The sequence below is a fragment of the Mesoplodon bidens genome (genome assembly GCF_964165515.1).
Source record: "Mesoplodon bidens genome assembly, chromosome: 19".
NCBI lineage: Eukaryota > Metazoa > Chordata > Mammalia > Artiodactyla > Ziphiidae > Mesoplodon > Mesoplodon bidens.
In genome coordinates, this window is record NC_138179.1 from 29,130,136 (window position 1) to 29,144,596 (window position 14,461).

At 44.9% G+C, this 14,461-nt stretch overlaps 1 protein-coding gene and 1 long non-coding RNA gene across 4 annotated transcripts in view; both read right to left on the minus strand.

Moving 5' to 3' along the window:
• Window positions 1-215: 215 nt before the first annotated feature.
• LOC308607322 lies at window positions 216-3,978 on the minus strand. Its single transcript, XR_014013990.1, has 2 exons — window positions 3,897-3,978; window positions 216-3,298 (listed from the first exon to the last, which is right to left on the minus strand). It is a non-coding gene; the product is annotated as an uncharacterized lncRNA (long non-coding RNA).
• A 114-nt stretch (window positions 3,979-4,092) lies between these two features.
• PRPSAP2 (phosphoribosyl pyrophosphate synthetase associated protein 2) overlaps window positions 4,093-14,461 on the minus strand; it is a 51,176-nt gene continuing 40,807 nt past the window's right edge. For all 3 annotated transcript variants that reach the window (XM_081219674.1, XM_081219676.1, XM_081219675.1), the window contains 4 exons: window positions 12,346-12,494; window positions 10,426-10,496; window positions 9,116-9,262; window positions 4,093-5,034 (listed from right to left, as the gene is read on the minus strand). In XM_081219674.1, the coding sequence (XP_081075800.1) occupies window positions 4,876-5,034; window positions 9,116-9,262; window positions 10,426-10,496; window positions 12,346-12,494 (526 nt within the window). In that variant the 3' untranslated portion in view covers window positions 4,093-4,875. The remainder of the gene's footprint in view (window positions 5,035-9,115; window positions 9,263-10,425; window positions 10,497-12,345; window positions 12,495-14,461) is intronic.

Genomic DNA, 14,461 nt, shown 5'->3' on the forward strand with positions numbered 1-14,461 from the left:
TTTATGTGGACATGTTTTTGACTCCTTTGGGTAAATACCAAGGAGCATGATTGCTGGATAACATGGTAAAAGTGTTTAGTCTTCTGCCAAAGTGGTTATTTTGCATTCCCACTAGTAATGACGGAGTTCCTGTTGCTCCACATCCTTGTCAGCATTTGGTGTTGTCAGTGTTCCACATTTTGGTCATTCTAGTAAGTGTGTAGTGTATCTCACTATTTTAATTTTTAGTTCCTTGAAGACATATGATAGAGAGCATCATTTCATATGCTTATTTGCCATCTGTATATTTTCTTTGGTGGTGTCTGTAAGGTCTTCAGCCCAATTTTTTTTTTTTTTTTTTTTTTTTCTTTTTGCGGTATGCGGGCCTCTCACTGTTGTGGCCTCTCCCGTTGCGGAGCACAGGCTCCAGACGCGCAGGCCCAGAGGCCATGGCTCACGGGCCCAGCCGCTCCGCGGCATATGGGATCCTCCCAGACCGGGGCACGAACCCGTATCCCCTGCATCGGCAGGCGGACTCTCAACCACTGCGCCACCAGGGAGGCCCCAGCCCAATTTTTAATTGGGTTATTGTTTTCTTATTATTGAGATTATTGAGATGTAACTGTTCTTTTTATCAGATAAGTGTTTTCCAAAGATTTTTCTGTCTGTGGCTTGTCCTTCACTCTCTTAACAGTGCATTTCACAGAGCAAAAGTTTTTAATTTTAGCTAATTCCAGTTTATCAATTATTTCTTTCATGGACCATCCCTTTGGTGTCATATCTAAAAAGTCACTGCCATACCAAGGTCATCTAGGTTTTCTCCTAGGAGTTTTGTTTTTGACTTTTACACTTAAGTCTACATTCATTCTTTTTTTCCATATGAATATCCAGCTATTCAAGTACTACTTGTTGAAAAGATTATTTTTGGCCCACTATGTTGCCTTTGCTCCTTTGTCAAAGACTGGTTGACTATATATATGCGGGTCTATTTCTGGGTGCTCTGTTCAATTGGTCTATATGCCTTTTCTTTCAACAATACCACATTTGTGATTATGGTAGTTTTAGAGTTGTCTTTAAGTGGGGTAGTGTGAATACTCCAACCTTGCTCTTCTCCTTCAATACTGTATTGGTGATCCTGAGTCTTTTATCTCTCCATGTAAACTTTAGGATCAGTTTGTCAAAATCCACAAAATAACTTGGTGGGATTTTGACTGGGATTGCATTGAATCTTTTTATTTATTTGTTTATTTACTTTTGGCTGCACTGGGTCTTTGTTGCTGCGTACGGGCTTTCTCTAGTTGTGGCGAGCGGGGGCTACTCTTCATTGCAGTGCGTGTGCTTCTCATTGTGGTGGCTTCTCTCTGTTGCAGAGCATGGGCTCTAGGTGCATGGGCTTCAGTAGTTGTAGCTCATGGGCTCTAGAGCACAGGCTAAGTGTGGTGCATGGGCTTAGTTGCTCTGTGGTATGTGGGATCTTCCTAGACCAGGGCTTGAACCCGTGTCCCCTGTACTGGCAGTTGGATTCTTAACCACTGCATCACCAGGGAAGTCCCTGGGATTGCACTGAATCTTTAGATCAAGTTCGAAAAAACTGACATCTTGACAATTTGTCTTCCTCTCCATGAACATGGACTATCTCTCCATTTATTTAGTTGATTTTTCATCACAGTTTTGCAGTTTTCCTTATATAGATCTTATACATGTTTTGTTAGATTTATACCTAAGTATGTCGTATTTGTGGTGCTAATGTATATGCTATTGTATTTTTATTTTCAAATTCCACTTGTTCATTGCTGGTATATAGAAAACCAATTGACTTTGTATCCTGCAATCTAACTATAATCACTTATTAGTTCCGAGTTGGGGTGGAGGCATTGTTACTCTTTCAGATTTTCTACACTGATGATATTATCTGAGAACAAAGCAGTTTTATTTCTTCCTTCCCAATTTGTGTACCTTTTAAATCCTTGTCTTATTGCATTAGCTTGGCTTTCCAGTACAATGTTGAAAAAGTGATGAGAGGAGACATCCTTGCCTTATTTCTGATCTTAGTGGGAAAGCTGCTCGTTTCTCATCACTAAGTACGACGTTCACTGTAGGTTGTTTGAAGATATTCTCTAACAAGATGAGGAAATTCCCTCTCTACTCCTATGTCACTCAGTTTTTATCGTGAATGGATGTTGGATTTTGTCAGATGATTTTTCTGCATCAATTGATACAATCATGTAATTTTTCTTTTTTTAGTCTGTTGATGTGATGGATTACACGAGTTGATTTTCAAATGTTGAGACAGCCTTGCATATGTGGGATAATCCCACTTGGTTACACATAATTCTTTTTATACACTGTTGGAATTGTTCTGCTAATATTTTGTTGAGGATCTCTGCACCTATGTTCTTGAGATATTGGACTTTGCTTTACCTTTCTTGTAATGTCTTTGGTTTTTGTAGTAGGGTAATGCTGGCCTCATAGCATGAGTTAGGCACTATTCCTTCTTCAACTGGAGGAGGAGGAGCTTGCAACAATGGGGGAGGTGAAGTAACAATGGCTACCAGCCTCTGCACTTCTGTGATCAGAAGCCAGTATCAGCTATCAGAGCACACATCCCTGCTATCTGGAGGAGGGGGCCTTTTTGCCTATCCTGGCTCCCACAAGCTGGTGCAGACTACTCCAGGAACGTGTGCAGAGCTGCCTGCCACAGGGCTCGGAGTGGGGGCCGGGTATCTCCGACTGTACTAAGAGCTGGTTTTGACCAAAATTAGCTATAATCTACTGTCCAACACTTCCCCTGCAAATTGCAAACCTTCAATAGACTCCAGAATTCCAAAATCATCAGATGTATTTGCCACTGCAACTGTCTAGGTGGCAAGACAGATTCCTGGTGCTTCCTACTCCACCATCTTCCTCAAATCCTCTCTGTCTGGTTCATTTTTATTATTTCTCTCTCCTTATTGATATTCTCCATTTGGTGAGACATAATTCCCATGATTTCCTTTAGCTCTTGAGCATGTTTAAAATAGTTGACTTAAAGTCTTTGTCTAGTAGATCTAAAGTCTGGGCTTCCTCAAGGAAGACCCCGTGTATGGGCCCAACCTTCTTGTTTCTTTACATGCCTCGGAATTTTTTCTTGTTGTTGAAAACTGGTATTTTAAATATTATAATGTGAAAGTCTGGAAATCAGATTCTCCTCCCTCCATAGGCTTTGTTTGCATAGTGGCTTTTCAAAACTGATTTTGTAAAGTCTGTATTCTTTGTTGTTTGTGGCAACTGAAATCTCTGGACAGTCAGCTAGTGAGTCATCACACACTTCCGTAAAACCCTGAAACCGAAAAAAAAAAAAAAAAGAGAGAGAGAGAGAGAGAGAAAGAGAGAGAACAACTCTCCCAGTCTGTAGATGGGCTGTGTGTCCTGGGGCATGCCTTCAACACTTAGCCAGAAAATTTACAACCCTGCTTGGCCCTCACTTCTTGCTTACACAGAACCTCAAGGGCAGCCAGAGGTGCAAGCTTAAAGGCTTTCTCAGGTCTTTTCTGAGCATGCACTCAGAAAGCAAAGGTTTAAGTTTTTTTGGAAGAAAAAGTAATCTTTTTCTTTGTAAGAAAAGTCTTCATTCTTTCCTGCATGAATTGGAGGGGACTGCCATTACATGACCTTAGTGGCATAAATCATGGGACCCCAGTGTCTCCCAGCCTGATAAACTCTAAGGTAGAGTTCTGAGTTCTGAACTCTGACAGACAATACTAGATGCTTGACACTCACAAGGCTCACATTGCTTGCCCTCTGTAACTCCCTCCCCGCCAGCATCTCATTTTCCAGAGCATGCAGTGTTGCATTTTGTTTAAACAAGGAGCAGAACAAAGATGCCACGCCAAGGAGCCACACCAAGATGCAGATGGCAGCTCACGCCAACTCCTGACCTGCCCCAGTGGCTCACAGCTGGTGTTCCAATTCCTCTCCTGCTGCAGTCAAGTGACTACGCGTCGAGAACGTGCAGGGTCCTGGACAAACAGAACAGGGAACATTACATCCCGAAGAGGCTACTGTATCACCCCAAAGCTGCAGAAATCTCAACAAGCTGATGAACATTTCAACATCCACAGCATGTATATTCAGCTCTCATTTTATTTTAGTTATAAAACAATTGCCAAAACATAAAGTTAAAAAAAAAACACACAAATACAGTTTTTATTCCTTCTTTTGTTGCAGAAAATAAATAACGGTCACATATTCCATATGCATGTCTATAACAGCATTTCTAAAAATGTAATTTACTGGACTTAACAGAATAATCTTTTTGGCTTTTCACCTGCAGTATCATACAGTATATCATTTTATTTTATTAACTTTTTAAAGCACCTGGGCTCCAGCAACTTTGGGAAAAGGTTGTTTGTGAGCTTAAAATCTTTTTTCCAAGTTATTTTTTCAACAGGTAAACTGAACACAACCAGGTCTTATTTTATTCAAGAGGAGAATATAGTTTTTCTTTTATAAAAATTGCCCCCATAGGGCTTCCCTGGTGGCGCAGTGGTTGAGAGTCCGCCTGCTGATGCAGGGGACACGGGTTTGTGCCCCGGTCCAGGAAGATCCCACATGTCGCAGAGTGGCTGGGCCCGTGGGCCATAGCCGCTGAGCCTGCGCGTCCGGAGCCTGTGCTCCGCAACGGGAGAGGCCACAGCAGTGAGAGGCCCGCCTACCGCAAAAAAAAAAAATTGCCCCCATAAACTCACAAACACCCAAATGGACTTAAAAAGTTGGTCTCTCTTCATAGGAATTAACAAAAGGAAGGAACAAGACACAGACAGTCCCTGTGAAATACATCAGTCAGGCATGCGCCTCACAGTGCTTATTCTTACTATTCCAGTTTGGCCCTCGAGAGTTTTAAGAGAGGAAAGCTGTTCAGTCATCTAAACCTATGTTTCTGAAAAGGTAGGACATGGACTCCCCATTGTGAATCCGACGGATGGCTTCTGAAAGGATCATGCTTATATCCACAGTTTTAATTTTGGGGCACTGGAGCTTCTGGATTTCATGTGGAATTGTATTGGTAACCACCACCTGCAAATCAAGAGAAAAACAAGAGATCATAAAACCAAGTAGCTTCCTGGCTTGACCTGAAAATCTGATATATTCTCACATCTCTGAAATGGGTCTACTGTGCCTTCAGCAATGTTTTCAGTCAGTGTGAATTCTACCTGTATCTTAGGTTAAGGTTTGAAAACCTTACACCCACTATGACAACTACAGGCAAAAAGACAGATAACAGCAAGTGCTGGCAAGGACATGGAGAAACTGGTCCCCTCATTCACTGCTGGTGGAAATGCAAACTGGTTCGGCTGCGCTGGAAAACAGTCTGGAGGTTCCTCAAAAGGTTAAACATGAGTTACCGTGTGACCCAGCAATTCTCCTCCTAGGTAGACACCCAAGAGAAACGAAAACATCTCCATTTGAAAACATGTACATGAGTGCTCATGACAGCATTATTCATAACAGTCAGAGTGGAAACAACCCAAATTATGAACAGAGAGCAAAAAAATTACAGGCATGCAGCGAAATACTACATGGCAATAAAAAGGAATGAAGTACTGACACCTACAGCTACAACATGGATGAACTTTCAAAAAACATTATGCTAAGTGAAAGAAGCCAGAGATCAAAGGCCACATATTATATGATTCCATTTATATAACATGGCCAGATTAGATAAACCTATTGCAGAGACAGAAAGCAGATTAGTGGTTGCCTATAGCTGAGTGGATTGAGAAGAAATGGGGAGTGACTGATAATGGGTATGGAGTTTCTTTGTGGGGGGATGAAAATGTTCTAAAGTGATTGTGGTAACGGTTGCACAATTCTGTGAATATACTAAAAACTACTGAAGTATACACTTTATTTATTTATTATAATATTAATCCCTTTATTTATTTATTTATTTATTATAATATTAATTCAGTTAGTTAGTTAGTTAGTTAGTTAGTTAGTTAGTTAGTTAGTGGTGTGCGGGCCTCTCACTGTTGTGGCCTCTCCCATTGCGGAGCACAGGCTCCGGACGCGCAGGCTCAGTGGCCATGGCTCACGGGCCCAGCCGCTCCGCGGCATGTGGGATCTTCCCAGACCGGGGCACGAACCCGTGTCCCCTGCATCAGCAGGCGGACTCTCACCCACTGCACCACCAGGGAAGCCCTGAAGTATACACTTTAAATGGGTGAATCATATGGCATGTGAATTACAGACATCCCCCACAGCCCCCATCCGAGGTTTCACTTTCCACAGTTTCAGTTACCCACGTTCAACCTCACTCTGAAAATACTAAATGGAAAATTGCAGAAATAAATAATTTATACGTTTAAAATTGTGCGCTGTTCTGAGTAATGTGACGAACTCTCGGGCCGTCTCACTCCGTCTGGGATGTGAAGCGTCCCTCTGTCCAGCAGATCCTGCCCGTCAGTCACTCAGCAGCCATCTCGGGTATCAGGCCCCAGTGCTTGTGTCCAAGTGATCCTTCTTTTACTTAATTTTACAAAAGTAGTGAGGCTGACAATTCAGATATACTAAAGAGAAGCGGTGAAGTGCTTCCTTTAAGTGAAAAGGCAAAAGTTCTCAACTTAAGGAAGGAAAACTGGGTGCTGAGATTGCTAAGATCTATGGTAAGAATGAATCGTCCATCCATAAACTTGTGAAGAAGGAAACAGAAATTCATGCTAGTTTTGCTGTCACATATCAAATTGCAAAAGTTGTAGACACAGTGTATGAAAGTGCTTAGTTAAGATGAAAAAGGCATTAAATTTGCACAAGAAGGTATATTGCCATAATTGTTCTGTTTTATTATTAGGTATTACTGTTAATTTCTTATTGTGCTTAATTAATAAGTTAAACTTTATCATAGATATGTATGTACAGGAAAAAACAGACTACACATAGGGTTTAGTACTATGCATGCACGGTTTCAGGCATCCACTGGGGGGTCTTGGAAGGCATCCCCTGTGGATAAGGGGGGAGTGCTGTATATGTCAATAAAGCTGTTATTTTAAAAAGATTTGATGAAAATCAAAAAAGGGGAAACAAGCATTTTTCAACAGCTACAAATGGAAAAAATAAATACTCAGCCTTCTTAAAAAACAGATGGGAATATTTTTAAGTTATTATTTATAATACATACTCCCTACTTCCAAAATAAGCCTCAAGACAGCTTATAATAAAAAAACGTACATACACCATGAGATTGTTGAAACAGACGGACGATCGGGAATCATTCAGAACCAGCAGCAGGGCCATGAAAACCTAGACCATCATAATTACTGTGTGACTCCTTTTCTGTTTGACCTTCCTGGTAACTAAGGCAAACATGGGAACATGAAGGGTCATGTAAGTCTCATGACCTGTAAAAGAACAGTTCCCAAAGGAAAAACACCTACCCACTGGTATCAAACACAGAATTTTCTGCCCCATCCACACGGCATCAGTGTGAAGGGCGACCCCAGGCAGGGCTGCACCGGCTCTGAGCACAATGCCTTGGGGCTGGTGCCCCCAGAAGGGACTGTACCACCTGGTCACCCTGGAGCGTCAGTTTTCTCACTAGATAACCACCCTCAGTCGGGAATGAATTTTCCAAATGTATTCTAACCACTTTTAAAAATAACAGCTTTTTGGTGATGTAATTCATACCATACAATTTGCCCATTTAAAGCATACAATTCAATGACTTTCAGGATACTCAGAGCTGTGATTAGTATCTCCCCCAAAAGAAACGCTGTACCCCCTTCGGCCACTCCTCATTTCACCCTTCCTCAAACCTCCCTGGCAACCACCAATCTACTGACTTTATAGAGGCCTATTCTGGACGTTTCATTTAACTACTTTTAATTAAAAAAACAAAAAGAAAAACACTTCAAATCTTGATTTATCAAGCCCTCCTTACTGGCTCCTCTTCTGAAACACAGGGAAATCAGCCTCTTTCCACTTCTCCCACCTCCTACCCTGTCGATCCTGCTGTTACTTTTACATTGTTCATAGCTTTATCATCTACTGGGCAACTGTGCTTTGTCTACAGGTTTATATGGAACCCAGCTTATCCATCAGTTACCGACCCGACTCCCCGGTATGGGTATCAGTGACTGAGCCCCCATGGCCCCTGCAGAGCCCCCCTGCTGGCCTAGGATGTGCGACCTCTGCGTCCGGGGCTTCATGCGTCCTCTCCAAAGTCCACTCTGTTCCGAGGGCCTGGCTGCAACAGCCGCCCACACGCTCTTGCTAACCTGCCCACACACAGCACCCGCGAGAACCCCGCCTAGTGCCATGCAGACAGACCAGTGAGCACTGCCATGGGCCTGAAGTCTTCCCGCTTTATGTGTGTTTCGTGCAGCAGAGAAAGGAGGCCAGATCGAGCTAAGCTGTACAAGCCTGGCTTTCTCTCTGTGCTAAAGCATCCTGAACCCATCAGAGATGAGTATCGGGCCAGGCTCAGGGAGATTGACTGCTGAAGAGGAAAAGTGTGGGCCTCAGAAAAGTAAAAGGAGTCCAACTAGTTTAAGATTCAATACCCAGGAATATACAGGAGACAGCATTTTTGCTTCTTAAAAGATAATAAAAACGTGATTCACACAATCAACCCCCGCAGCTAGCTGGCCCCTGGAATGAGGGGTGGACAAAGGAGGGCGAGGAAACCTGGCTGGCCTCACTTCAGCCACTCTGGGAGCTGCAGGCAGTTTAGGAAGGTGGGCCCGTGTGCCTTCCTCTCCCGACGTCATGCACGGGCCTCTGTACCAGGAAGAGAGCTGGGCTTTAGCATCGGGTAAACTAGGGTCTGAACCCTACGAGCTTGGGCTTGTAGCTGCCTGACCTTAAGAAGTCACTGAACTTCTCTGGTGCACAATTTCTCACTCTCCCTGCAGGGCTGTGCCGGAGCTCAGGGACGGCATGTGCCCAGCATTAGGCAGTGCCCTCAGGGCCAGGGGCTCCACTTACAAGAGTCACTAAAACTATCACCCACTGCCACGGGCAGAACACAAAGGCTGCGGGCAGTGACACGCAAACAGAACCCACTCTGAACTACAGAGCTTTCCACCTGCTCCCGTGACCACAGGTCGGGATGGGCACGGGCACCAGGCAGCTGTGGCCACACTCAGCCCGGCTCTGTTACCTCATCAATGGCAGATTCCTCGATCAGTCGAGGGGCGTCGGAGGATAACAAGCCGTGAGTCGCCATCACGAAGATCTTATACGCACCCCTTTCCTTCAGGGTCTCTGCTGCAGCGAGGAAGCTGTCCACATCATCAATGATGTCGTCCTGGCATTACAGATTCAGCAAAAGACATGAACACTTTTGTAAAGGTGGGTCTAGACCACGGGGAAAAAGGCTGGACTAATTCTACTGTGACACACCTGCTGTCCACGTTGACGTGTCCAGACAGCGAGGTCACTGGGCTCCCACTGCATTCCCTCCAGGCCTCCCACAGTGCAGCACAGGCGCCCTGGGCCTATAGTTCTCTATCCCTACCGTCTAGAGCTACACCCCACCAGGCAGGTGCTCCAGAAATACTCACCCTAGATTTTTTTAATGCATAGTAAAGCAACTGTTAGAAGATGCTTTTGACTCTAGGTGGTTCTTTCCTCTTTTCTTGCTACTTTTCCTTATTTTCTAAATTTTCTGCACTGGGTGGATGGGAAATGTGTTTTTTCCATATATTTTTATAATGGGAAAAATAATAATTATTATTATTTTAACAAAATACTCAGTCCAGTGGTTTCTAATCTCACAGACTCCCAGTATGAGTTAATAGAAAATATATACATTGGTCTCTTCTAAAGCCCTTTTACATGTTTTAGCGGTAAGAGCACTAGAGGAACCTCTTGATGAGATGACTCCGGGTGGGCTCTTGGATGGGGACTGGTCACCAGAAAGACCAGGGAAGCTTGGAATTCGCAGCACCCGCACGGCCAGCCCCAACTCCTCCAAAGAGGGGAGGGGGCTGGAAATGGGGTTAATGAACCATCAGGCCTCCAGGAAGAAGCCCCCATAACATCCCAGTAGCAGGGGGTTGGGGAGCGAACCAGGTGGGTGAACATTCCACACCGAGTGGGTGATGCACCCCAAGTCCACGGGGACCCTCCCCGGCCTTGCCCCGTGCCTCTCTCTCTCCATCTGGCTGCTCATCTGTGTCCTCTGCCACATCCTTTAACGACCTGGTGAACCTAAGTGTCTCTGTGAGTTCTGTGAGCTGCTCTAGCAAATGCTCCAGTCCAGGGGGGTCCTGGGAGCCTCGGATTTGTAGGCAAGCTGGACAGAAGCTGTGGGTCACCTGGCGAGTCTCAGGTTTTGGACCAAAGTAGACATTCAGCACCAGGCGCCCGTGAGACCTACCTGGCACCGTCCCCAGCATGACCGGCAAGCCAGTCAGCAAAGCACCAGCGGCAAGCGCGACAGAGGGACAGGAAGAGAGGCCTGCGTACCACAATGACGGCGGTCCTTCCTCCCACGTCACCGACCACTGTGATCGGGGGCTTCTCCTTGGGGATCAGCACTGCCCAGGACAAAACACGCACACACGTTTCTCGGTTAAGAGCCAAGCCGAGGCCTCAGCAAGTTACTGTCTCATGACAGAGGCCCAAGAGACCAGCAACAGAAGGGAGCTTCCCCCACCCGATAAAGGGCAACTATGGAAAAAGCACTGCTAACGTCGTATGTGATGAAAGACCTTTCCCCTAAGATCAGGGAGAAGACAAGGATGCCCACTTTCACCACTGCTATTCAACAGAGCACCGGATGTGCTAGCCGGGGCAGTCAGGCAAGAAAAAGAAATAAAAGGCATCCAGATCGGACAGGAAGACTTAGTACTGTTAAGACGGCAATGCTCCCCGAGTGATCTAGAGACTCAATGCACCCCGTCAAAACCCCAACCTCTTTTTTTGCAGAAATAAAGTGACCCTAAAGTGCAAAGGACCCCAAAGAGCAAAAGCAACGCAAGGGACTCACTGCCCTCAGGAGCATTCTGCTGCCACCTTATCCCCATGTCTTCCCTCCAGGGAGCTTCGGTGGTCAGAGTGGCATCCTTCCTGGCCACCCACGGCCACACACAAAGCCCAGCCTTTGCCTCTGCCATCCTGTCCCCAGTTGAACCCATGCCTGAATGCCTTCAACGTCCACCTCAGCTAACCGGGATCCACAAGGCCCAGCTGCAATCTTGCTCCTTCATGGCCATCCCAGGACCGTATTTCCTTCTCTGAGGTTTTTTGCTTATAAATGAGCAAACTCCTAGGCAAAGTGAGAACCCGAAGGGGTCCAGAATACACCACAGTGGCATGAAAATTATTTTAAGCTGAAGGCATTTGAATTCCTGAAGTCCCTTATCTGCCTAAAAGCAGAGCTCCCCAAAAGAACTCAAAAGAATTCAGTTGTCCTAAACCACCCCGCCAGCAACAACAGCAGGAAGACTGGCTCTCATCACCCAGACCAGAAGTCGGCACCACTCCTACACAGACACTGTCATGCACCGTCCTTTCTCCCATCCATCCTCCCTGCGAGCCACTGGCCCTCCCAGCAGCGCCCTTCCTCCACTCCCCTTCCCCTATGAAGACCATATACAAGCCCCGAACTCCAACCTCCTCTTAAAATCTATCTTTTCTCTTCTTGATCTGTCTTTTGTCAGTTTTACTTGCAGCCTCCTGAGCACTGAAGCTACAGAGGGTAGAGGAAAAGTCTTTTCTCCCCAGCAGACTCAAACAAAAGCAGTATTTTTTTTTAACTGAAAAGATGTTATTAAAGCTTGAGGGAAGTTTCTTAAAAACAAAAACAAATTCATGCATAACTCTACCACCCAGTCACAACCACGTTCATCCTTCATATTCCCTCCTGGCCCGGGCAAAAGACAGGCCTACACTCTTGTATTCTGCCTTATTCACATACATTCCATAAATTTTTCTCTTGTTTACAGAGTCTTAATTATTTCAAAGGGCCGCATAGTGAGTTGTGCTGATACGACATTCTTCACCAAGCCCAGCCCTCCGGTGAACCATTTAGACTTTTCCAATATTTTGCATTAGAAATAACACTACAGTGAATAACTTGTGCACCAAAAGCTTTCTGCTTGTGTTAAACTTTACTCTACTCTAGGACATGTTACTGAATGAACAAGTGAAATCCCTGATGTCCCACAGATGCGTCTAAACTGAGCATGTGCATAGGTCTTGGTATGACCAGACAGACGGCTTCTAAGAGGCCACCAGAAGTGCACTTGTCACAGCCAGGCCTCGAAAAGTATCAGTTTTTGCCAATTTAAAAAACAAAAAGAGAAGTAACACTTCACATTCGAAAAAAAAATTAAGTCAGCCTTAAAATCAAAGAGGAAAGCGACCCGGGGGCAGCTCACTTACTGGGGATCTCCAGGCTGGGGTGGATGGCGGCAGCGCTCCTGACCATGGGCGGGGAATGCCGCCCGTCCACCAGGTCGGACTCGGCGTCCTGCGCTTCTCCGTGAATCACTGCGATGCCCAGTCGCAGGCGCTCAGCAAAAGACTGTGCCCTGGAGGAGAGCAGGAGACCCGTTCACAATCACGCAAAGCTGGTTTCTGATAACATCTACGGAGAAACATCACGGGAACTTTAAAAAGGTAATTTCCAAAAGGGTTAATGAAAAAGGAGAATGAATAATCTTAGACTCTCAGAATCCAAGACAAAGTGTGGAGACCCCACATGACCACACATTCCCCTGGCAGCTGGGCCTGGTGTGCACTTGGCCAGCGAGTGAGCCCGTGTAAGTAATAAGTTAGTTCACCTCCTCTAAGCCTCCGTTTCCTCACTTGGAATTGTTAATTAATTCTACCTATCTACCTAGTTAACAGTGAGAACCAACCACATGATACAAAGTGCACTAACTACTCATCAGAGTATGAAGCATCAAGGTTTTGTTATGTAACTGAGATACGAGACACTGTACACACTTTAAACCATATGATTTCATAAGCTCAGATGTACAACTGTCAGCACAACCAAGTCACTGAAAGTATCTACCCCTGCCAAACATCACCTGTGCCCCTCTGCAATTTCTCCTTCCAGCATCAGCTACCAGTGAGTTGCTTTCTATCACCATAGTTTTACCTTTTCTAGAATGCCGTAAGTGGAATCGGAGTCTGTAGTCCTTTTTTGTCTTACTTTGTTCACTCGGCATAACAGTTTGGAGATTCACCCACATCACACATTCATCAAGAGAGCATCCCTTACATTGCTGAGTAACAGTCCATGGTGTGGGTCTATCACTATTTGTCCATTTACTTGTGGGTGGACTTTTTTTTTTTTAAGATTTATTGTTTACTTATTTATTTCATTTATTTTTTGGCTGCATCAGGTCTTAGTTGCAGAATGCGGGATCTTCACTGAGGCACGTGGGATCTTTCTTTGCAGGGCATGGGCTTCTCTCTAGTAGTGGCGTGTGGGTTTTCTTTCTCTAGTTGTGGTGCGCAGGCTCCAGTAGTTCGCGGGACGTGGGCTCGCTCTCTCATTGAGCTCAGCAGTTGTAGTACATGGGCTTAGTTGCCCCACGGCATGTGGGATCTTAGTTTCCTGACCAGGGCTCGAATCTGTGTCCCCTGTACTGGCAGGCAGATTCTTAACCACTGCGTCACCAGGGAAGTCCCTGGATAGACTTTTGAGTTGTGTCCAGTCATGAGTTGTTACAAAACCGTGTGAACACTCATGTACAAATCCGTCTGGACTCATGTTTCCTTTTCCTTTGGTGTGACTGGATCACACGTTACCGTTTCCCAAAGTGGCTGTCACACGCCCACAAGCCATGTGTGAGCACTTGGCTCTTCTACGCCCTCTCCAGCACGGGCCGCTGTCAGACGTTTCAATGTACCCATCCCAGCGGTATGCAGTGGGTCACTGTGGTTTCAGTTTGCATTGAACCCTCATGAAAAATGGCACTTATCTGCCACCTATATATATGCTTTGGTAAAGGGTCTGTTTCTCTTTTGCCAATTTTTTAGTTGGGTTGTTAGTTCTCTTAGTAAGTCTGGAGAATTCTTTATATATTCTGAATTTAAGTCCTTCATCAGACATATGCTTCACAAATATTCTCTCCCAATCTGAGCTTTCTCCTGTTATTCTCTTAATGATGTCTTCTGAAGAGCAGTTTTAATTTTCATGACATCCAATTTAACCATTTTTTCCTATCAGTTGGGCTTTTAGTGTCATATTTAAGAAATCTTTACCTAAACCAAGGTCACAAAGATTTTTTTTTCCTCTGTTTTCCTCTAGAAGTTTTATACTTTCAGGTTTTACATTTAGGTATATGATTCATTTGAAATTGATTTTTAAAAATGATGTGAGATATGGCTCAAAATTCATTATTTTGCACACAAACATCCGATTATTCCAACACTTTTCATTTGTTAAAAAGACTAGCCTTGGGCTTCCCTGGTGGTTGAGAGTCTGATGCAGGGGACACGGGTTCGTGCCCCGGTCTGGGAAGATCCCACATGCCGCGGAGCG